General features: G+C 47.7%; 1 protein-coding gene across 3 annotated transcripts in view; it reads left to right on the top strand.

Annotated features, from left to right (window-relative positions):
• LOC147692219 (kinesin light chain 2-like) overlaps window positions 1-24,811 on the top strand; it is a 359,953-nt gene that overhangs the window by 202,079 nt on the left and 133,063 nt on the right. For all 3 annotated transcript variants that reach the window (XM_086938492.1, XM_086938494.1, XM_086938493.1), the window contains exon 12: window positions 14,129-14,237. In XM_086938492.1, coding sequence (XP_086794618.1) covers window positions 14,129-14,237 — 109 coding nt within the window. The remainder of the gene's footprint in view (window positions 1-14,128; window positions 14,238-24,811) is intronic.

Genomic DNA, 24,811 nt, shown 5'->3' with positions numbered 1-24,811 from the left:
CTTTAGACTGGATAGCGTCCTACCTTCGAAACTGAACTAATATCATCCATACCCCACCTTTCTCGTCCAAACCATACTCCACAAAAGCAGGGGTCCCTCAAGGTTCTATCATCTCACCCATGCTTTTCAACATCTACATTAAGTCATTACCAGCACTGATCAATAAATTTCACCTCACATGCTATAACTATGCAGATGACACGCAAATACTCCTTCAACTGGAATGCCCCAAAGACATTGGAAATTCACCAATTTTCAGCTGTCTCGGATCCGTGGATCAGTGGATGACCTGGAGCCATCTCGAATTGAATGCTTCAAAAACTAAAATACTCACGTCTGTCTGTGATCAATAGGTCTGCTAATCGCAATCCTGGCACACACACACCAATGTCCTCTAACAGACCCATACCTTTGCACAATAGATTCACGCCTCTGGTTTGGGCAGCTGAACATAATTGACGCCCAGTAAACAACGATTCTTTGCCCACCCCATCCACAGCGGATAATCCCCTTTCAGGAAAATCTAGCAGAAGGCCTAAAATCATAAGTTGGAATATAGCTGGCCTTCGATCAAAAAGGGAGGATAGTGCATGGCTGAACCTTTTAAACCAACATGATATTCTAGCCTTGCAAGAAACCTGGGACTGTAACAGCGATTTCTGGGTTCCTGGGTATACGTCCTATTTTGTCCCAGCCACAAGATCCCCCAGCGGTAGGGACAAAGGGGGCCTCATGATCCTGATCACTGTCCACCTGGCGGGATCCGCCAAACAAATAACTACCGGCTCCCCCAATTTTTTATGTTTAGAGATTAGTTTAGCTAATGGCCCTAAATTCATCTTTATTAATTTTTATAACTCTGTAGCAGACGGAAATCCCACTGAGCATCTCCGCTCCCTACAGCTTTTTTTGAACAACTACAAACAACGTCAGACTACTTTTTTGCACACTATAATTATGGGGGATTTTAATACTCATTTCTGTGGGCTTTCCTGCCACATTGAAGATACTGATTGCCCCACTTCAGCCCAATACCAACACTTTGAACACAGCCCTAAAGGTCATGCCCTAGAAAATCTTTTATCTAGTGTTGATCTATATGAACCAGGGTTCAATGAAAATAGCGACCGTGTCATGACATACAGCGCTAGAAACTCCGAATCCATAATAGATTATATTTTTATTTCCCCCGGTTTATTGAGTTTGGTTTTCTTTTACAACGCAGTTGTGGCTGCGTTTAGTGACCATAACCCAGTCATCCTTGAGCTCGCCAGCTCCGTTGGCTTACTCAAGGAGGGTATTAACAAAACGACAGAGTCGGCTGTGCGATCCACGGACCAAGGTCGAAGGGTGAAGTGGTCTAGAGGGGTTCCTGTAGAGTTCTTTAACAATATATCATGCAAAGCCCGCAAAGAAATAGATATCTGCCAAGACAACTCAAAACAGGGGGAGGAAGTAATTATCGCCTTTGCCACCATGTGTGCCTTAGTATCTGAAGAATTAACTGTCAAATCCAGAAAGAAGGCACAACCACATAAGGGCTGGTTTGACAGAGCTTGCTCAAAAGCACACAGTTGCCTCCTGGAAGAACTAAGAAAAACACCAAGGGACAGGGGGGAAGTTGCCAGACTTAGAAAAGTATACAATAACATCATCCATGCATGCAAAGATGCACTCAAAAAGGATGCTTGGGCCTCTCTAATGGAAAAGGCAACATTAAGAGACAGTGCCAGTTTTTGGGCCATTATAAATAATCCTCTTTTTTCAGGAGAGGCAAATGACAACTTGGAGGCCAATATTAGTGAGGAGGACTGGTTAGCGCATTTCAAAATCATCTATGGGAGCGATCATGTATGTGAAACACCAACTCTTCTTACAAATAACTTTCCCAAGCCAGCACTCTCCTTTACTGTGGAAGAAGTAGAGAAGGCCATAATTAATACCGTAGAGAAGAAAGCGCCAGGCCCGGATGGCGTCCCAGCCGACATGTACAAGGCCAACACTTCCTTCTGGGCTAACATCTTGACCAACGTCTTCAACGCCGCCACCAATCACAGTTTGCCTGTCTCCTGGTCACAAGCCACCATCATACCCATTTTCAAAAAAGGACAAAGGGGAGACCCGAAGTGTTACCGCCCCATTTCACTCATCGACTCTTCGTTTAAAATTCTGGGGAAAGTGATACTGGCCAGGATTGATGAGTGGGCTGCCAACAACAACATTCTATCTAATGCCCAATGCGGGTTCCGAAGGGGAAGAGGGACTGAGGATCAGTGCCTCAACTTACACCTGATCCTAGGTAAATACACTGTGGCATCCAGTGGATCAATCTACCTAGGGTTTATGGATTTGTCCACAGCCTTCGACTTAGTGAACAGGTCCAGGCTGTGGGAAATCCTCCTGGACCTAGGGATAGACCACTCCTTGGTTTATTTCCTGGCTGAGGCACACCGGGATCTTGAAGCCTCTATCAGGATGACACAGGAGGGAGCCTGCACTGCTGGTTTCAAGTCTACTAGAGGGGTGCGACAGGGGTGCATCCTCGCCCCAATGTTATTCACATTATATATAAACCATCTGGAATCCACACTGGAGCTGGCAACATTAGACGTCCCGCGCTTTGGTGGACTGGCCACCCGGTCCTCCTTTACGCGGACGACGCCGTGCTTGTGGCACGTACTCCCCTTGGGCTACAAAGATTACTGGCAGCATTCGATGTCTTTATGACCTCCCTGGACTTAAAAATCAACACAGACAAGTCACATGTCATGTCAGTGGGAGGGAGAAAGAACAAGAATCCGAAGTCCTTTTTTTGTGCAAATACACCAATTTCTAGCGTAAAAACTTTCACCTATTTGGGGGTGGTATATGACGACAAGGGCACCTGGGCACCCCAAATAACGGTCAAAGTTAACGCTATGAAAAGATCTGCAGCTGCTATCGCCGGCTTTGCGAAACGCTTGGGTGGCAAACCCACGGAAGCAATGCTAGCACTTTACAGAGCGAAATCTATTGCAGTAGCAAGGTACGGGGCTTCCATTTGGGGATATACCAACAATGCAGAAGCGATCCAGGTAGAAGAAAACAGATTCTTACGTATGCTTCTAGGTTTGCCACAATCCACAGCTACCTTCTCCGTTCATACGGAGTTAGGCCAGGGGCATATAAGTGACATTATCAAACAGTCCCCAATCTTGATGTGGTTAAAAATGTGGCTGAACCCTAATTTAACCACACAATCATGAGGGGCTGTTTACGCTTGGATAATATGAGAAATATCCCGTGGCTTGCATACATTAAAAATACCCTAAACTCCCTGGGCCGCCCTGATCTATTCTGTAACCCGGATTGTATTGTTAAAGATGACCTGGAATGGTTCAAAGTGAATTTTACTAAAATGAGAGAAACAGAGCGGGAAAGTTGTGAGCTTGTAAAACCCACTGTGAGGGAGCACTATGTTTCTAAGTCCACAATGGCCATCGAACCTTATTTAACGGTAGTGTCAATATCGTTACACCGCTGGTTACTAACCAAATTAAGACTTAATCAGATTCACTTCCTGTTAAATGACTCTAAGGTGTGGGCTAAGCCTGAGGACTTACCTGTCTGCAAATGCGATAGTTACTCTCCGCAGGACACTATACATTTTATGTTTTTTTGCAGCATTTACGCCTTGCCTAGGAAAATATATATTGTCCCGTTGCTCAAAAACAAGGGGTTTGTCCAAGCCAAACCAGCTCTACTTTATTTAAAAAAGCTAGATTCACCACTAACAATGTTTAGTGTCGCAAACTTCTTGGTAGCTGCTTTTCGCCTTAAAACACGCGCCGGAAACAGACAAAATAACATCATTGGCGACAATTTATGGAATCCTTGAGAAACTGTTGCACTTTTTAAAACTTGTAAATATTTTAATTGTTCAATTTTAATAGTGACATCAATTCAACGTAACTGTACCTCATGATTATGTAATTTGTGTCTGTGTACTTTTTATGATTCGTCATGAATCGAAATAAAGTTGTTTTGAACTCACGTCTTGCAATTGGAAACATTACAGCCCGCTTGCCGCAAGGCCCGATGAACTGGGATCACTGCCTAAAGTATCGAAGGAAGTAAGAAACCTCAGATTGACCATGGACTCCAAGCTGTCGATGAATGCCCAAGTGGATAAACTAGCAAGATCAAGCTTTGCTACTATAAAAACGCTGCAACAAATTTTCCCTCATTTGGGATTTCCACAGAAGGTCCAAGCTACCATCTCCCTTGTTCTGTCCAAACTCGATTACGCCAATAGCCTCTACCACGGATCACCTTTAAAGACCATGAAAAGACTACAACGGATTCAGAACTCGGCTGCCAGACTACTCTTGCACATCAAACCGCGAGTCCACATCTTCCCTGCCTTGAAAGCCCTACATTGGTTACCGGTTGCCAGAAGTTCCACGTTCAAGCTGCTTTGTATCACCCACAAAGCAATACATGGAATGGGACCGCTCTTCATCAGGAATAAAATCACCAAACACATTCAACAAAGGAACCTCCGCTCTAAAAGAGCATCTCGCCTCAAAATCCCAGCATACAAGAAAAAAAAACATGGATGGCACATCCTTCTCTGTTCAAGCAGCCAAACTATGGAACTCTTTACCCCCAACATAAGGTCCACCGACAACCACCTTATCTTCAGAAAACTACTCAAGATTTGGCTCTTCCCCACATAACCACCATACGCGAACAGAAATTGACAGCATATCCCTCTGTATACAAGCATTTTTTTTCACTATAGATATGCACCTATCTTTGTGTATTACTTTGTACAAACATGTAAAATAATGATGTTGTAAAGAGAAAAAATTATAATAAAAGATAAATAAAAATCATCTTTGGTCTACATGTACATACTTCCATAATGCATCTATGTACCATCCATGTACTTGGATCAGTGTGTCTGTTACTTGTCTCCTGAAAAAGCATATCCAATGCACTACCCTATTTCTCATCCTGTGCCTCTATCAATATCTTTAATCTACATATACTTACCTCCTTTATGTATCCATATACTTTCAATATAATTATGGATCTATATATTTATCACTTTCTTCTAATTTAGCATTTCCAATGCACTACCCTATTTCTCAGCCTATACTTCGCTCAATATACCTTCTAGCCCAACCTTCTGACTCATCTCGAACTTCTTCTACTACTCCTTCCAATGCACTACTCTAGATCTCATCCTCTACATCCACTCTCTCATTTATCCCAAACCCCATACCACTACTATGATAGCCAAAATAACCCTTTCTAGACTCCCTCCAACTCTACCCCTTCTTGTATCATCTGACACCTCTTTTACTATACTGATCCCCTAAAACAAATCTTTCTAAACTGTTTCCTTTAAGTCCTCCCCTCCAAAACTCCTTTTTACTCATCCAAAAGCCTCCTCCTATTGCTAAGACCTAAACAAAAAAAAATCTTTCACTCTTGTATCCCTCCACTATCCTTTTCAATCGAAATTAACAGACTAACATGTTCACTTCTCAAATTCCATATTAAGCTATACTAATATACTACACAAATAACTGAATAACATCCACTACTCAAATTACTTCATATTTTTTTTACTATACTAATTTTCAACAGTAATCCTTTATGGGTTCCAGAGTGGCGTGCTACTCGCCAAAAAAGCGATTCAACGCCCATCTGGGGTAACAAGTGCTATATGAATGCAAATCTTTCTTCCCCTTTTATCCCTCTGCTATCCTTCTCACTCCAAGTAACTGACTAATATCCACCACTGAAATTACTTCATATTTCACCATATTAATTCACCACTAATCCTTTGTTGGCTTCCTGAATAGCGTGCGTCAACAAGCGCTATATAAATACAAACATTTGTCCTCCTCTATCCTACTGCTATCATTCTCAATCCAAATAACTGACTAACCTATCCACCACTTAAAATGTACTTGAATGTTTCACTATACTAATTCAACACTAATCCTCTATGGGTCCCGGAGTAGCGTGTTACTCGCCGAAAAAGCGCCAGGGGTAGAAAGCGCTATATAAATGCAATTACAATACAATACAATACAATGTCTGGTCTTAAAATGCATGAGCTGCTGCTTTCAGTTGAATACTCATTTAACTAGGTATTTGATATTCTCTGCTCGCAGAAGTTATTTTACCAGCTGTATGTGCCTTCTACATATAGTAACTGGTAATATAGTTCAGTTGGTTAAGGATCCCTCTCTATAAATGTTTGCAAGCTGTAATTAGTTATTATTATTAATCATCAAGAAACAATGGTGCTGCAGGCTGCCATTACTCCATGCCCTTACCACCTCCGTGCCCTTACCACCTTAGGAGAAGCCTCAACAACAGATATTTGTGCTGCTGATTTGATTTTTTTTTTACTTAATGGTATAGTGATTGTTTTTACTTAATGGTATATGTTTTATTGTTGTAGTTAAATAATTTGTTGGAAAAATGCATATAACAGGCCTATGTTCGAGGCATGTGGGCTGCTGAATTCATATCTGTGCATAGATCGCCGCCTAGTGTTGGGTCCGGATGATTGCACATTGTTGTCCTGGAAGAGTCTTCGAAGTATCACGAGATAGGTGGCTCCTCCCCTGGACTACAGTGCGCATGGGCATCGGCTCCATCCCCAGATTGTTTTTTTCCGCCATTGGGTTCGGATGTGTGTCGGTTCCCTCTGTCGGAACCGATAGTTGTTAACTCACTTAACTCGAGACCAAAAGGTCTTTAGGCTTGGCACCGGTATCGTTTTCGTTCGGGTTTACTGTTTTCTCCAGCTCCGAACTCTCGCTGCCCTTCCGCGTGCTGTCGGCGCGGACGGGCCTACACGACGCTCCAGACATGGAACGGACTCCGTTTAAACGGTGCCCGGTTTGCAACGCGAAATACTCGCACCTCGACGTGCACCCAGTGTGCAACACTTGTCTGTCGCCGGACCACGACGAGGCCAGGTGCATGGCCTGCTCGAAGTTCCGGTGCAAGAAGACCCTCAAGATTCGTCGGGCTGCGAGACTCCAGGCCAAACTGTCTGCGCCCCCGCCGGACAACATCTTCGAGGAAGACGTCGGAGGCGACGATGTCCAGCAGGTTTCGGACTCTAGCCCTGCGTCCGAGGGGGAGGCCTACGACGCAGGGGACGAGGAGTTTGACGAAGCCGATGACGAGGTAGGGGACGACGATACGGCCATTGCCACCGTGGGGGATAGCTCTGAGGAGGAGCACCCCCGGACTGACTCAGGGGTCGACCCCCTTCCTGCGGCCCAGGTCGAGGGATCGCCTTCGGGCCTTACCCAAGACCATGTTATTAGTCCAGCAGCCCCGCCTACGAGCCCGGCCACGGACATTTTGGAGGTGCCACTCACATTTTCAAAAACGAAAGTGAAGCCTTCGGGTTCAACAGCTCCGGCTTCGAAACCGAAAGTGAAAGCCGTACAGAAGGCTCTGGAGGCGTCAAAACCTAAAAAATCCAAAATGGCCGACATGGACAGTCCCGCCAAGATGGCCGACCCGAAGGCATCAGGGTCGGTGCCGAAGGCAAAGTCGTCCGACGCGGCTGCGTCGGCGCCGAAGATGGTCGCGGTCGACGACCCGAAGAAGGCTTCAAAGAAGCGTCAAGGCGATCCCAAAGCTCTGGCTTCCCCGGCCCCGGCCGTCGGAGCCAAGGACGGTACCGCGTCGACTCCGAAGACGGTGCCTCTCGCCGACGCCACTCCCAAATCAGGGAAATCAGGCGAGGCGGTCACGCCCTCTCCAGCCCTTTCGAAGAAGGTCCAGGAGTCCCTGCAACGGATTCGAAAGGCCGCGGAGCTTCCCGACCCTGAAGCCGGGGTGTCGAAGCCCGCGCTGAAGCCGTCCAAGGCACAAGCGCCTATCCGCTTCACCCTACCGCCGAAGTCGACGCCAAAGGCCTTCGCTCCGAAGCAGGTGGCTGGGGTGCCCTCGAAGGAGGTGTCAACGCCCAAAGCGTCTTCGGTGGTGCCTAAACCTCAGCTCCAACCACTCGCGGAGGAAGAACGTCGTGAAGTCATCATCGACGCCAATACTGGGAAACTGTCCCTCCTCAAGAGAAAAATCACCACGGAGCCGGTGCTAGAACACTTTCGCATTCCTCTAAAAAACAAAAGGGACTCTGCGGGTACTTCAGCGCCTCTGGCGCCGGTGTCCCCAAGTGACCTGCCGCGTTCCCCAACTCGCTCTACCGTGGGGGATGACGACGAGGAGGAGGTCGAGTACAACTATCCGGCGTACTCGGATCCGGAGGAGGAACATGAACCTTGGTCTGCCGGAGGCGACCCTGAGGACCCGCAGTCGGGTCAGGAACCGCATCTCTTTGCGGCAAAAACTTCCCCAACGGAGGACTCTGCTGCCTTCAACGCGCTAATCGAGAGAGCTGCAGCTAACCACGATGTCGTGCTGCACTCCGATCCTGTGGATGTGGACTTTTTATTTGACACTTTCTCTGTGGCCGAAAAGTCAATCAAAACGTTGCCAATGCTCAAGGGAGTGCTCAAGCACGCGCAGGAGGTCTTCAAGGAGCCCACTCGGGCACGTGTCATCAATCCACGCATTGATAAAAAATATAAGGCAGCGCCCTCGGATCCAACATATATCAAGGGACACTTGCCACTAGACTCTTTGGTTGTTTCCAACGCTCGCAAGAGGGCGAACTCACAGACAACTGGTGACGCTCCTCCCCCAGACAAAGAGTCGAAAATATTTGAGGCCTCAGGGAAACGGATTGCTGCACAGGCAGCTAACATTTGGCGCATCTCAAACACGCAGGCCCTACTTGCACGCTACGATAGGGCTCATTATGACACCCTAGAAGCACTACTGCAGCACTTGCCTGACCAGTACAAGGAGGCAGGGGAGATGTTAATTCAAGAGGGAAAGCTCATCACAAACGCTTCCATAAAATGTGCGCTAGATGTGGCTGATACGGCATCCAGGGCAATCAACACTAGTGTGTTGCTCAGAAGGCATGCATGGCTTAGGATTTCAGGGTTTAAACCTGATATACAAACGACCATCCTGAACCAGACGGTTAATCCTGACCATTTGTTTGGCCCTGAGGTGGATGCGACGCTGGAGAAAATGAAAAAAGATACGGACACTGCTAAGTCTATGGGGGCCCTTCAGTCTCAGCAGTTTCGGGGTGGCTCCTTTCGCCGCTCCAATACCAGAGGCACCTCGAGGGGTCAGGCATCGCAATCCACCCAGTACTACAAAGGCAATACCCAAACCTCATACACCAACAAGGGTAGAGGTGGCTACAGAGGCAACAACATCAAAGGCAGGGGACGTGGAAACAACAGCTCCAGGTCCACCGCCGCCAACAAGCAGTGACGCCTTGTCACTGCCCCCCGACCACACAACACCGGTCGGGGGGAGACTCCAGCAGTTCCTGCCCGCGTGGAAATCCATCACCACGGACAGGTGGGTCAAGTCTCTTATCCAGTACGGTTACTGTCTGGAACTTACCTCCACTCCACCGAACATACCTCCAAGAAGCCGTCCTATGTCCGGCGAGCACTTGCTCTTGTTGCAGCAGGAAGTTCAGGTCATGCTGCAAAAAGGCGCAATAGAGCTCGTCCCACTGCAGGAAAGGGGTACAGGAGTTTACTCTCTGTACTTTCTAATCCCCAAAAAGGACGGTTCCCTGCGGCCCATCCTGGACCTCAGGCCCCTCAACTGGTACATTCTCTCTGAGCATTTCCATATGCTCACGTTGCAGCAGGTCCTCCCTCTGCTTCAACGGAGGGACTTCCTGGCTACGTTGGATCTAAAAGACGCATACTTTCATATCCCCCTGCATCCTTCCCACAGGAAGTATCTCAGATTCACGATCCAAGACCAGCACTACCAGTTCAGGGTTCTGCCGTTCGGGGTCACCACAGCGCCAAGGGTCTTTACGAAGTGCCTGGCGACTGTGGCGGCGCATCTGCGACGCCAGAACGTCCACGTCTACCCTTACCTGGACGACTGGCTCATTCAGGCAAAAACAGAACAACAGTGCGCCGACCACGTGTCCCGCACCATTCACCTCCTGCACGATCTGGGATTCTCTCTGAACTACCCGAAATCCCATCTCCAGCCCGCCCATGTACGACAGTATCTGGGCGCGACAATAAACACTCTGGCAGCCGCTGCGCAGCCAAATTCAGTGAGAATCGCCAGTATCCAAACGCTGATCCAACGATTCAGACCTCAACACTCGCTTCCAGCGAAGGTGTTCATGCAGTTGATAGGCATGATGGCCTCCTGCATCTCCATTGTCCCGCACGCGAGGCTACATATGCGTCCGCTTCAGGAGTGCCTGGCACGTCAGTGGATTCAGGCTCATGGGCAACTGACAGACCTAGTGTTGGTGAGCGGTCGGGCATACAACTCTCTGCATTGGTGGAATCCACAAAACCTTTGCAAGGGCCGACCATTCCAAGAGCCTGTGCCGCAGATTATCCTGACAACGGACGCTTCTCTCCAGGGATGGGGAGAGCATGTACTCCACTACACGGTGCAGGGACTATGGACACTACAGCAAAGGAGGATGCACATCAATGTGTTGGAACTGATGGCAATCTTCATGGCCTTAAAGGCGTTCAAAGTACATCTGTGCAACAAGGTCGTGTTGATCCGGACGGACAACATGACAGCCATGTACTACATTCAGAAGCAGGGAGGCACACACTCTCCGCAGCTGTCTCATCTGGCTCAGAGCATGTGGAAGTGGGCCATTCAGAGGAACATCTTCCTCATGGCGGAGCATCTCCCGGGCAAGGACAACCAGATGGCGGACCTGCTCAGCAGGCACAGCCATCAAATGCACGAGTGGGAGATACATCCATCCGTACTCCAACCGTACTTCCAAAGGTGGGGTCATCCAGAGATAGACCTGTTCGCCACAAAGGAGAACGCAAAATGCCAAAGCTTCGCCGCCAGGTTCCCACACCCGCAATCACAGGGCAATGCGATGTGGATGAACTGGTCAGGCAGATTTGCGTACGCTTTTCCCCCAGCACCTCTGATACCGCTGGTGGCGCGCAAGCTCAGGCAACACTCGATGACCCTCATCCTGGTTGCTCCAACGTGGGCTCGCCAACCGTGGTACACCACGTTTCTGGAACTCTCCGTGGTACCGCATCAAAGGCTTCAGCTCACTCCCAGCTTTCTGACGCAGAGCCATGGTGACATTCAGCACCCGGATCCGCAACAGCTCAACCTGGCGATCTGGCTCCTGAAGTCCTAGAGTTTGGCTACCTCAATCTTCCTCCCGATTGCATGAACATCATTCGGGAGGCAAGAAAGCCCACTACTAGAGCTTGTTATGCGGCTAAATGGAAGAGGTTGTCATTTACTGTGTTAACCACGATATTGACCCGCTAGATGCTTCCATTCAAAACATCATTGGTTACCTGTTCCACTTGTATCAATGCAATTTGGCGTACTCTTCCATCCGCATTCACCTGTCTGCTATGGCAGCATACCTCCAGAATAGGCAACACCTGTCACTTTTTAAGGTCCCTGCTATCAAGGCTTTTCTGGAAGGACTCAAGAGAGTCATTCCACCAAGGACCCCACCAGCTCCAGAATGGAACCTCAATGTGGTTCTTACAAGACTGATGGGTCCTCCCTTTGAGCCACTGCACTCTTGTGAGCTTCAGTTTCTGACTTGGAAGGTTGCTTTCTTAGTAGCAATTACATCGCTACGGAGGGTTAGCGAGTTGCAGGCGCTCACCATCCAGGAACCTTTCTTCCAAGTACATGCTAACAGGGTTGTGCTCCGCACTAACCCTAAATTCTTACCCAAGGTTGTGTCTCAATTCCATATGAACCAGACAATTGAGTTGCCGGTGTTTTTCCAAAACCCAGAGACGCTGGCGGAGCGGATGCTCCACACCCTTGACGTTAAAAGAGCCTTGATGTACTATGTGGACAGGACAAAAGATTTCCGCAAAACCAAGCAGCTTTTCGTTGCTTTTGCCTCACACCACAAGGGAAACGCTATCTCCAAAGCTGGGATCGCTAGGTGGATTGTGAAATGCATTCAGATCTGTTACGCTAAAGCTAAACGCACTCTCACTATCCCACCGAGAGCCCACTCCACCAGGAAGTTGGGGGCCTCTATGGCTTTCCTAGGTAACATTCCCTTAGAAGATATTTGTAGAGCAGCCACATGGTCTACCACACATACTTTCACTAAACATTACTGTGTAGACGTGCACTCCAAACAGCAGGCAGCTGTTGGTCAGGCTGTTCTCAAGACGCTTTTTCAGACTGCTGCAGCTGGCACGGGCGGCCGCCGCTAATGGAGGGACTGCTATGTATTCTATGCACAGATATGAATTCAGCAGCGCACATGCCTCGAACTGCAAATGCTACTTACCGGTATGCATCTGTTCTTGGCATGTAGGGCTGCTGACATTCATATCGCCCACCCTCCTCCCCGGCGCCTGTAGCAGCTGCAGTCTTCATATATATATATATGCTCATAGCATGGTCATCACTCACATTCTTCACTCCATCTCTGCCAATGGCTAAAAACAATCTGGGGATGGAGCCGATGCCCATGCGCACTGTAGTCCAGGGGAGGAGCCACCTATCTCGTGATACTTCGAAGACTCTTCCAGGACAACAATGTGCAATCATCCGGACCCAACACTAGGCGGCGATCTATGCGCAGATATGAATGTCAGCAGCCCTACATGCCAAGAACAGATGCATACTGGTAAGTAGCATTTGCATTCAACAGGTTTGTCATTAGGAACCCTAATGTTGGAAACAACTGTTCCTAATTTTTTCCCAGCTTTCTGTAGCTCAGATTTGGTATTGTAATGGATTATAGTCTGTTGGCCAACTGTTCGAAAAGCATGACTTTCGTACCTTTACCCATTTACAATCGGAGTTCATCTTGTCACAAAATAATTTTTAAAAATATCTTCAAATATCAGATTATGCCATTCAAACATTTACCTATAAAATTTGTTTCAGAGGGCAGGGTGTGTTAGCGCTTGTGTGCTCCAACAAAGAGCTGTGATAAATTAGGGAATTAGGTTACCAACAACAAGGATGTTAAAATAATGCTCAGGCAGTCAATATAGTTAATATGCTTGCTAGTTTCCAGCAGTTAGTGGATTACTGGTCTGATATTATTCAGTATTTATCGGTGCACCTGCATTAGGGTGTGGAGTTAAATACAATGAATATTGTGTTGGGGATTAAATAAAATATCAATAGTCCCATGTCAACAAAAAATCCGTGGATATTAGTCCCCGATTTATGCATTTCTCCCAACTTTAAATTTTTGCACACTTGTGTCAGGTTTATTAAGTTAGCTATTGTAAAATTAAAAGACAACAAAGCGCTTTAAATATGAAATCAGAGTTGGTTACAGCTGTCTATAATTATGTCTTATAAGGTGTCTTATAAGGTATGTTTTACATAAGTCTCTGTTTTGTGTCTCTCTCTTTACGGGATTGTTTTCTTTTTTGCAAAGATGTCAATTGGAAAATATTTAAAGTATCTTAAATACACTGACAATGACATTTATGCAGTTGAATAATCTAGACCAGTCTAATTCTATTGTAAATATATTAAAAAAGTGGCAACATTGTGCCCCTGGTAAGTTGTAACACTCAGTGATAACTACACCCTACCTTCCATTTAATGTCCTATGAAGTGCATTTGGTTGACCACCACCGTTCATGGAATTTCTAAAGATGCCCCCTACGGCTCATAGTTCTTTTGATCATTACATTTGTCTGTTCAACAGTGGGACCCAAATTAATGTATGTTCGATACTCCTTCCCTCTGTTGGGCTGCAACGTACACTCAGTAAGTTATAAATCTAGATGGTAAAATGCTGTCTGCCCTGTTTATCACTGTTGATGTTTCATTGGTGCATTACCGGACTGAGAAATGCCCACTGCTGTGGTCCACTTCATATTTCTCTACCCCTTACTTTTGTGCCTGAATGAACAGATTTGGGTAAGAGGGGTCCATCATAGGTGCCATGTAATCATTTGACCGCTTTACTTGTCTTTCAGTTGGACAGTGAATATTGACCTACTGATGATTTTACCTATTTATCTTTTAGCCCAACAGTGAATACAACATTAAAGAGTCTTGGTGCACTGTACCGCCGGCAGGGTAAGCTGGAGGCTGCTGAGACCTTGGAGGAGTGTGCAACCAAGACTCGCAAACAGGTACCAAGCAAATTGCATGCTAGGTGAGGAGAATGCTGGAAGAGTGAATGCGATGGTAACAGGCATGATGGCCAATAAGAAGGTTACTGGAGATGGGAAGAGGGCAATAAGTGAAAGAAATATATTTACGGTTAGGGCAGGGAGAAAAAAAAAGGAAGGAGAAAACAAGTACGTGAAGTGTAAAGGGAGAACAGGCAGAAATGGAATGCAACCAGCATTTGTTGGTAAGACTGTATTCAGACAGGTGAGTAGTGCTGGGCATCGATAAGTTGAAGAGTGCATGAAATGAAGTCATGGGCATATTGCTCAGTAGGACTTTCAGATGCTGAGTTGGAATGCAAAACCTAATAACTAATGTTGTGGTTTCTCAGTGTAACTTATCTGCTCAGATTGTCTTTGAGTACCATCTCTTTGCCTATTCTTCTGAAAACCTTATGGCAAAAAATTCAGTAGACTCCTTCGGTATCTGATTCTCGCTATATATGCCTTTTTCAATATTGGAGAGTGTGGTCCATGTTTCCCTAAGAGACCCTAATTACTGTTTTCCTCATTTCGTATTTCCTGCAGCTTCTGGAACAGGAACTTGGAAACTTTAGGTTTAATTTTGTTCAAGAAGCTATACATTTTTACACACCATTCTTTTTCAGGATTTCTGCCTTGACTCCGGTTAAACCTCTGATACTGATACCTCTCTGTCCCCTTAGTCTAGTCTTCTGAGACATCACTTGCTGGTAAAGAACAGTTTCTTTGTGAAGTAGTTTTAAACAGAACAAAGTATTTATTTTTGTAAATTTCAGAAGGCTTAGTTTGTGACCAGCTGCCCAGCCAGCCTGTTGGTTTCACCAACCTGTAGTGTTTTCCCATTTCTGACGATTGTCACAATTTTCCCAACGGTTGAAGTCCTCATACTTGTTGTGTTTATATCTTCATGCATGTATTGTTTCTTGGCAGCAAAGACATTTCTATTTGCCTTCCGTGTCATAGTTGGCTCCCAGACTGCCACTTAAGCTATAGACCATGGTCTTTAGAAAAGCAGATTTATTCAGTCCTGTTATCCAGTAGCTGACCTTCATGAATTCCATCTGTTTTTATGGGACACCTTTAAACCACAGAATGACTCCGTTCAAGGGTCGATTCACCAGCCATATACCAATTTATTTCCCTGGTGAACTGACAAACCAGGTGCTTGTTTGTTTGTCCCAGCGCTGCTGTGAGAGCAGAAGCTCATGGGTCAGGTCTGAATACTGAAAAATGTAACAGCAGCCTTCCTTCCTACCCGAGTCCTGATTATTAAATATGGGTTATCCCAGCGGTGCCTGCACTTCTCTTCAGTTTCCTACCAGAGTAAATGGAATTGGCTGCTGAGGCTTTCAATACATATTGATGGACTGGGAGTGAAGACTGAGTCTACAATCTTGATTAAATTGTATTTGTAGCTCCTGGCAGAGAATGCTTTTTCTCTCATTTCCTTTCCTACTTCAGCTGAAACCACTTTGGGAAAGAGGAGGAGCTGGAGAAAGAAGAAAAAGGCATTAAGGAAAAAAGTGGAGAGGTAGAAAAACACATATGGCAATTCAGCTTCACATGAAGAAACAATGTGAAGTTGAAATTAGCATGGCAGTTCGTGCTTTACAGGATATGTGATAATGAGGGTGGTGACATAAAGGAGTCACATTTTAATGCCATGTCAGTTTGCGTTTTACATATGTAAATGTAAATGTGCTTCGATTTATATAGCGCGCTTTAACCCAGGGGTCTCAAGGCGCTTGCTTAGGGAACCCGTCCTGGTATTCCCCTGTGAGATACCCCGGCCGGGTATCCACAAGGTGAAAGCCAGGCATCCCGCCGCGAGGGGCCGTAGTGGAGATTAAGCAAGCTATTGCCCAGAGTCGCAGAGTGTGACCCCGTGAGTCGAGTAGGCACCGGAGCGAGAATTGTCGACTCCGTGGAATTTTGAGCCCGAGACCCGCCGAGGCGGGGAATCGAACCCCGGTCCACAGCCGATCTCAGCTTCCGGGTCTGCCGCCTCTAACCACTGAGCCACGCTTCTCCACATACATAACCTTATATCTGTATGTCAGAACCTAATGATCATTACTGTTCATTAGCCCAGTAAGCTTTTTGTGCTTCAGAACTGATACCGTCTCACTCCAGGGCCTATCCATATAAATGTGTATGCAGAGCTCAAATAATCCTGGGTGCTAATCAAAATTTACAGTTCTGCAGAAATATTCTAAGGTTCTGCCAATAAGACGACAATTAATAAAGTAGTGGCTATTCGAAATGAAGTGTTACACATCCACAACTGGCAAAAGTTAAGAATTAAATACATAATAAACAAGATTGCACCTGTAGTTTAGACCCAATGTGTTTGTTTTAAATTATTGCATAAAAGGATGCTGTATTCAGTGAAAACACCTTGCAACCGGAAGGTGTTGCTTGAGTGGTTGGAAAGGACAGTTATTCACAAGTAAGAAATAGTTCAGTGGAAGAATGATAAGAAGTAGGAAACTTCTTTATTGACCTATTTAATTTCCCTCCGCTCGATTAGTAGATAAGCATATACAGCCTCAAATTTTCATCAAGCTTTGCTGCATGGAATTTACTCCGGTTGTGGCAGGTACGTCTACTATGAAATCTGGCTTCAAGCCCTGCGGTACCGGTTACTGACATATTTTGGTGACTGATCCACATCTTGTTTGCCTATGGTGCCTATAGTGCCACCACACCACAAAGACCTGCGTTAACTGCAGCATCATGAACCCTAAGGCCTTCAGGGCACGGTCCCTCAAGCTCCTTGCTGCTCGATGTGCAAAGCAGCAACAATTTCTATTCCACTCAGGAGGAAAGTCCAGAGATCGGTCGTGGAGCCCTAGATCCTCATTGCACTTGAAAACGTCTTCCTGTAAGTCACACAAAAAGAAGAGCAAGAAGTCAAAGAGTTATTCAACTTTACCTTGTCTGTCAAAATCTTCCGAAGAGACTAAGAAGCGTCATCATTCAAGGCCTGGCGCAGCGGTAGAGATTGCGCCTAGGCCGGCTCCACGCCTCCCGGAGTTTCCATGAGCAACAGCGACCCCCGTCCAACTTTTTGAATTTGATGAGGCAATTCACCTCATATTTTGGCGGCCTGTCCCCACCGGCGCACCCTCAGGTCCTGCATGTTATGGAGGGGGTCACTAATGGTTCTCCGCTGGCGGTTCCGCCCCGGTCGGGCCCATTGGATCCTCGGATGGATCCGGACTAAGGCCGGTGGTACCACCTCGAGCTTTTCATGCTCCAGTCCCTAAGACAATGCTCCCGGTGGCACCATCCCCAGTCTCACCCCCCACTCTGACATGGAGCAGTGCAAGTTATTGTCAGCACTGCATAAAACATTATGTCTAATGTCTAAAGGAAGTCTAGACTCACAGTGCCATAGAGCGGTTTTTGCTTACAGACCTACCCAGTCTCTGCCACCTCATAGGTAGAGGGGAGTGGCGGAGGCCAGAGTTAAGTACCTGCACAGCCTGGGGAGTCTCCATGCAGAGGCTGGAGATTACGTCAGGGATTCCTGGAGAGGTCAACCCATAGTGGAATTGGACTCTGGAGCGCTGGGGGACTTCGCAGGGACCGGTGGGCCACTTGAACTCGGTCCGTAGGCAACGGGTGCAGTGGTGGTTCCAGGCGTTGAGTTTGTTCGTCCTCAGCAGGCTCAGAATCTGTATTTGGAGTTTCTTTTGAACAGAGCTACTGTTCGCAGGAGATGCAGTCTTTGTTGAAGGCAGTCAGACCTCCCAGGGATTTCAGAGGTCACTGGCTGCAGGACAAGTCGACTTTTGGCGCAGGATCTCCGGAAACTGCAGACTGGCAGTAGGGCTGGGCCAAGTCATTTTTTCTCTGTAGTCTCCTCTGCTGTGCAACTTCTTTTCTACTTCTTCATAGATTGCTGGAATCTGCCTTCTGGGTTCAGGGCTGCCTCCAAAATACTGTATTTAGGGGCCATTTTATTGGTCTCTGGTTAGTAGCCAATGGGTTACTAATCTTAGGGTGACTACACCCTTGGTGTGCTCACTCCAAATGGGGGAGTGGGCACAATCCCTAATCCTGATTGGAGAGTGCCTGCCATCTGCAAAATGGCTGGCACTGAAGCGTGGGCTTCCCCTCGCCTCCCCCACCTGAGGGGTGGGGTTGGCAGAGGTGGGCACACTTTTATGGCCGTTCTAAATTTTCACCCCTGTCTTCCCGCCAAAAAGTGGGGTGGGAGCGGAAGGGGGCTTGCTCTTCATAGCAGGAGAGGCTGGGGGTCGTGTTGTTAAGGCCGCAAGGCCTTTGAAGCTCCCGTTGCCACAGATAGCTGTTCCTGACGTGGGAGAGGTGTGAACATCTCCGCCCAGGAAATGCTCTGTTACCAGGCTCAGGGAACCAAGGCTCCCACAGCAGGTGTTAAAAAACTTGTCTCGTGGTGGCAGGCTGGTGTTAACCAGTCAGGGAACCCACCAGAGGCTGGTTGTTTTTCATGGGGCATCTCCAAGATGCCCTCTGAGTGCATTGTATAATAAATCCCACACTGGCAACAATGTGGGTTTATTATGCTGAGAAATTTGCTAGCAAACTTCCCAGAATTCAGTAAAGCCATTATGGTGCTGTGGAGTTTGTAATGACAAACTCTCAGACCATATACTCTTTATGGCTTTACTGAACTTACAATGTCTAAGAATGGGCTTGGACACTTTAGTGGTACAGTGCTCATGCAACTGTACCCTCACCAGTGATATAATGCACCCAGCTAAAGGGTTCAACTCTTCACTTTTCTCTGCATCAAAACATGCATCCTGCAATGGCAGTGTGTGTGGGTTAAGGTACAGGACCTCTAAGGGTGGCACAATATGTGCTGCAGCCCTTAGAGGCATTCCCTGGTCACAGTGCCCTTGGTAACTCTGTTACCTTTTACAAGTGACTTGCATGTGGCCTTAGGGGTGTCAATTGTACAGTTTTAGTAAAGAACACCGGCTCTGGGAACCTGATTGGCAGGAACCCAGGACATATCAGGTTAAAGTGCATCAAAAATCTGACAAAACGTGTTTGGGCGGTTACTGCAACAGAAACCCACTTTTCTACATTCCTCAATTTCTTACTCAGCACATCCACCCCATGTGACCAAAACGAATCAAATCCCCAATTCACAGCATGCCTACTGCCCAAATAAAATTATCTAATCACTGGGCATCTCCAAAGTTTACATAATCGTACCAGTAACAATGTAATAGTGAAAAGGGCTGGTCTGATAGGTCTGTGTGTTTGCCATTTTTTTGGCTGGTGGGCTAGTTTTTATTCTTTTTTTTTTTTTTGAATTTTTGGGGAACCTTTATTATTGCTTCAAGCAAATACAAGCATGGGCCTACAACCACCCCGGCCGCTAGTCAAGTCGTAAGTACAGCAAATCAATGTGGAAAATATAGCAGCCCGAAAACTGGGGTCTAACAAGTGTAATGGTAATGTAATGTAGTTTCTTATATAGCGCACGTATCACCACAATGGGTATCTCAGCGCTTGCTTTGGGAACCCGTCCTGGTTTTTCCCTGTGGGATAGCCCAGCTGGGCACCCCCAAGGTGAAAGCCAGGCATCCCGCCGCGGGGGCCGTAGTGGAGATTGAGCAAGCTATTGCCCAGAGTTGCAGAGCGTGAACCCCTGATTCAAGTAGGCACCGAAGCAAGAATTATCAGGTCCGTGGACATTTGGGCTCCAAACCCTGCCGCGTCGGGAATTGAACCCTGGTCCCGGGCCGACCTCTGCTTCTGGGTCTGCCTCCTCTAACCGGTGAGCCACACTTCTCCACAAGTGTCCAGGATATGACTTGTATTCAAGCGTACTGGCCGAAATTCAGGATTCAGGAAGGTTCATTTTACAATAAAGAAAAACTAAGAATCAATGCCATACGGTCATACATGGTCCCACAATAACAAGCATGAATCAGGAAATCCGCAAATAGTGCAAATACAATTGAAGTATTGGGGGGTAAGGTATACGAGTCAGGATAAATGTAAACACAAACCCGTTCCGTAGCAAAGCTGCACCCCACCCCTCAAAACGAAACATACTGTAGGAAACATGAAAAACGACGACACCAAAAAGGAAGAAAGACAAAAGGGCCATAGAAACAAATAACGGACAAATTAACAAACCCCATCCCCCTACCCCCCATCCTGCACCCCTGCAGAAGGCCACGGCCTACCCCCCCCCCCAGCAGCGTACCTGTCGCCCTAAATAAGAGACCCGAAATATAGAAAGAGGAGAAAGAAAAAAAGAATAAAGGAATAAAAAAGTGGAGAAGGGCCCTCGATCTTGCCACCCCACCCCGCGCCCAGTAAACATCCTAAAAGCAAAATCAGAATAGCCATGGAAAACATTAATCACCGATAGCACAGTCAATAAAATCCCCGCCGAGTGTCCCCCAAATCACCGTCAGCCAACAATAAGTCCACTGGATCCTAGACGGTATCACCCCTGGCCTTTTCTATCAGTAGTACCAACATACGTCCACTTATCAATCGGCATACAGAGCAGCGTGGAGGGTCCAAGTGATCCGGGCGGACCGGGCCGTGTTATTACTCCATGGGACTTAAGCAACCAAAACCCAGCCGAATATGTGTGGCGGAGATCCGTCTGTCGGTATCGACCCCGATAACATCCTCAAGTCCGAACACAGTCTCACCATCCAGGGAGAGAGAGTCCACCATCCGGCAAGCGCTGAGACGTCGCTGGGGCAGGCCAAAACATAGATCGGCGTTTTTTCTCCAGCCGCTGATTAGATATGTGCCCCGACGAGTCACTCACATATACTACAGATCTGTCCAAGGCGATCTCATGAACCGGTTCTTCCAGCGTCTCCACGAACCTAGGCGTAGCTGGAGCACTCTTCACTGACATAGAGGCGGGCACGTCAGCACTTCGTTGAGATCGAACTGTGCCCGTGTGGAACGGCGGGACAACAATGGCGGCCATCCTTCTTCCCAGGTCCCGGGCGTTACGGATCAGGGTCGCATGCAGGGCCGTTAGAGCAGCCAATATATCTTTGGACGTGGGCTCTTTCTCGTGCCGCCAGACCCCTGAACTCTCCCGCAAGGCAGCTTTTCTACCCGGATGTGGTCTGCGTAAGAGGGTGCTAGCCGCCATCTTAGCTGCTCCGGCCTCGTCCTTCTTCACCTCACCTCGGGACCGGGCCCCACACCAGGGCGCAACAGGATTCACAGCGAGGACCCAGAAAGTCAAGGCAGGCTTCCCAGGGAAGAGCCACCAAAGGGCTAGACAAAATCTCTGCCGCTCCCCGGGAGTCGCCCGCCGACTCCGGGGGAAGTCCTTAGTTATGCCCGGACACAACACTGGAAAGGGGGCCAAATATCGTTCACTCCCCTCGACCCTGCTTTGCCACGCATCCCCACGAGGCACTCCGCTAGATGGACTGGGTCGTCACTGTCGCCATCGGCCAATCAAATCTCCGGCGCCCTCCGGCCGACTCCTCACCTCCACCAATGGCCGCTGTTGTCACAGTCGCGGCCGGCTGCTCTTCTCACTCGACACCCCGGTCCCAGCTCCGTGAGGGCCGCAAAACAGTCAGGGACATTTCTTCGGGCCTGCCGCAAGTAGAAGCTTCAGGAGCAAACGGTCAGTGAAAGTTTTCCTTCGCCTACTTAAATATGCCGTTACGGCTCAGGATAGTTGCCAGGATGTATGCGCGGGGTGAGAGGGCTCACGGAGCCGAGCGTCTATGCGGCCATCTCGGTCGCTAGCTTGGCTCCTCCCCCCTCCTGGTTTTTATTCTTGATTTTCCCAGTATTGCCATAAGCATTGCCTGCAGCGAGCACAAATGCATAGTCTCCCATACAATGCAAAACACTGTTACAGGATGTTTTTATAAGTTAAACACTACACCGATTTTTCAGCTATCTGATTTGCTAATGGTGGCCGTTTTTAGGTTTCGCCTGTCAAAAGCTGCGCACCGCGCAGCTTTTCGGGGCAGGCGAAATCTAATGAGAACAGTATGTGGCTTGGTCACCGTTTCTCTGTTCCATTGGCTAGCTCCATAAATGGAGGGTAGCCATTGGAACAGAGATCTGTCCGTCATAGCCGGAGCAGATTTGTGGGCGTTCCGGCGATTTTTAGGCTTTTCGCAACGTCATGAAGACGTGTCCACTGTGGGCGTGTACTTATTATTATTTTTTTTACATGGCTGTTTTTCATCATTTGTTCGATCGTCCTGGTCCCGCATGGTTGTATCCCGCTGTCCATCTCCCCTCCCGCTGTCCGTGTCTTTGTTCGCCCCCCTTGTGACTCCCGCTGTCCGTGTGCCCGTCCCCCCTGTCACACGGGGCACCTCTAGTTCCCCTTTCGTCCGCTTTAATGTTCTTGTCTCAGTGAGCAGCGATTTTAGGGCTGCGCCAACCCGCCCACCTTTCCCTCTCCCCTCTTCCTTACGCCCCTCGAAGGATTACAAATTATTTGGCTTTTAATGTGTTGCGATTGCGAAGCGCCTTTCTGCCACTGGTAAATATATTGCAGTTGCAGCAGTAAAGGCAGTGCGTTCTACATGGTTGTCCTTTATGAGCACGGAGACCACCTTACGGAATGACCCACACTTGCATTTTACAACGTGGTCGTTATGCAGAGCCTTTCTCGTTTGTCAAAGCAGCTTTAATAATGTTTTAAGATGTGCAGAAGTGACCAATCCCGATTCTTGTCACCGGTCATTGTAAAACGTCATCAGTGGCACAAAAAAAAGTTCTAAAAACGTAACAGCTTATTACATGGTGAGTAAAATTAAAACTCGTGATACACTTGTTTAGTTAACTTACAGTGCATTCCTCGGCGAATTCCATGCATTGCGTTTCTGCTGGCTGTGCTAGTAAACTCTGCAAAGATTGGCCTGCTGTACACGGTTTGCGAAAACTCGAATGTCTCTTCTAGGAGACCGGATGTTTGCTTTGGCTGGAAGGAGCCTGTTTGTTTTAATATGTTGTACTTTTTTCTTTCTTTTATAAAACTATTTTTTCAAGAAAACCGATCATGACAGCATCGCGCATATTGCGTTTTAATGCCTTACATCAGCATTCCGTTGGCATATTACTTCCTTTACTGTTCAGTGTCCAGCATGCACTGTGCTGGCTACAGTTTGCAGTGCATATGAGCGGGTGCGCGTGCAACACTCGCGTGCTTCCCCCCCGTGATCACTTTCCCTTCTGGCATTCCCCCCTCCCTTTTCGCCCAGTCCTTCTTGTCACCTCGGCATGCACTCACCCCGTCTTTCTCCCCTTTCGGCACTTTGATGTCCTTTATAAGCACACGCATACTCACACATGCAGGCTCTCTGCTCTTTCTCTCTCCCCCTCTCTTACACACATGCACCCACACATGCACGCTCTCTCTCTCACACACACAGAGAGACACACACATGCACATTCTCTCACTCACACACATACACAAACACATTCACTCTCTCTTTCTCTCACACACACCCACGCACAGACACATGCTCGCTCTTGCTCTCAGACACATGCAAGCACACATCCACGCTCTCTCTCCCTCACTCACTCACACACACACATGCCCACGCTCTTTCTCTCTCTCCCCCCCCCCCCTCTCGCGCACACACAGGCACTCATGCATTCTCGCTTTCTTTGGTGTGTGGTGCCAAAGCACCATTGATTCCTGCTACGCACGGCAAGTCCTCCATTTGTGCTTTTATTATGATACAAGGACCCCTTGCTCCCTGTCAGGCCTCCAGCACTGGTGGTGTGGTGGGGTAGTGCGTGGTGTGCAGTGCAGAAGCACCCTTGACTCCTGCTGTTTACAGTAAGACCTTCACTAGTGCTTTTAGCTTGACTGTGGTATGATACAAGGACCCCTTTGCTCCCTTTCAGGCCTCCAGCATTGGTAGCGTGGTGTTGGCAGTGTGCAGTGCCGAAGCACTTTGACTTCTGTTATGCACGGTAAGGCATTTATTGGTGCTCACTGCTTTCAATAGGGCCATGGCTTGACAGCAGGCAGGCCTTTGCTCCCTGTCAAGTCTCCAGCAGTGGTGGTGCATCATCCATTCCAGCTGCTCAGGGCTGGTGCCTGTTAATGATTCTCCTGCAGCTGCGGAGTCCGCAGTGGTTGTGAAAGGCTAGGGTGGTGTGTGTGCGTTCCCTCACACCATTTCCTGCTCTACTCCACGCTCCACACTTGTCCCTCGATGTGTATATTACAGAGGGACGAAAAACACAGCATTTAAAATACCTAAAACACAAAAAGATTGCATGAGAACTGGTGCCGCGGAGCGCCTTCCCTCTCATTGACTGGATATACCAGCTCTCACTACAACTCTCTCTCTCTTTCACGCACACACGCTCTCTCTCACACACACGCATGCACGCACACATGCATGCATGTGTGTGTGTGTGTGGCTCTGGGTGTGTGTGTGTGTGTGTGTGGCTCTGGGTGTGTGTGTGTGGTAGTAATTGCTGTCTGCTGAGCTCGTCCGTAGGGTACAATAGGTCTCGCATTTGCAAGAGAATGGCAATGTAAATGACAATGCCATTTATTTATCTGTTTTCAA

The sequence above is a fragment of the Lissotriton vulgaris genome, chromosome 9, assembly GCF_964263255.1.
Source record: "Lissotriton vulgaris chromosome 9, aLisVul1.2, whole genome shotgun sequence".
In the NCBI taxonomy this organism is placed as follows: domain Eukaryota; kingdom Metazoa; phylum Chordata; class Amphibia; order Caudata; family Salamandridae; genus Lissotriton; species Lissotriton vulgaris.
Note: the sequence above shows the minus strand (reverse complement) of the source record. Positions and strands in the feature narration are given on the sequence as shown.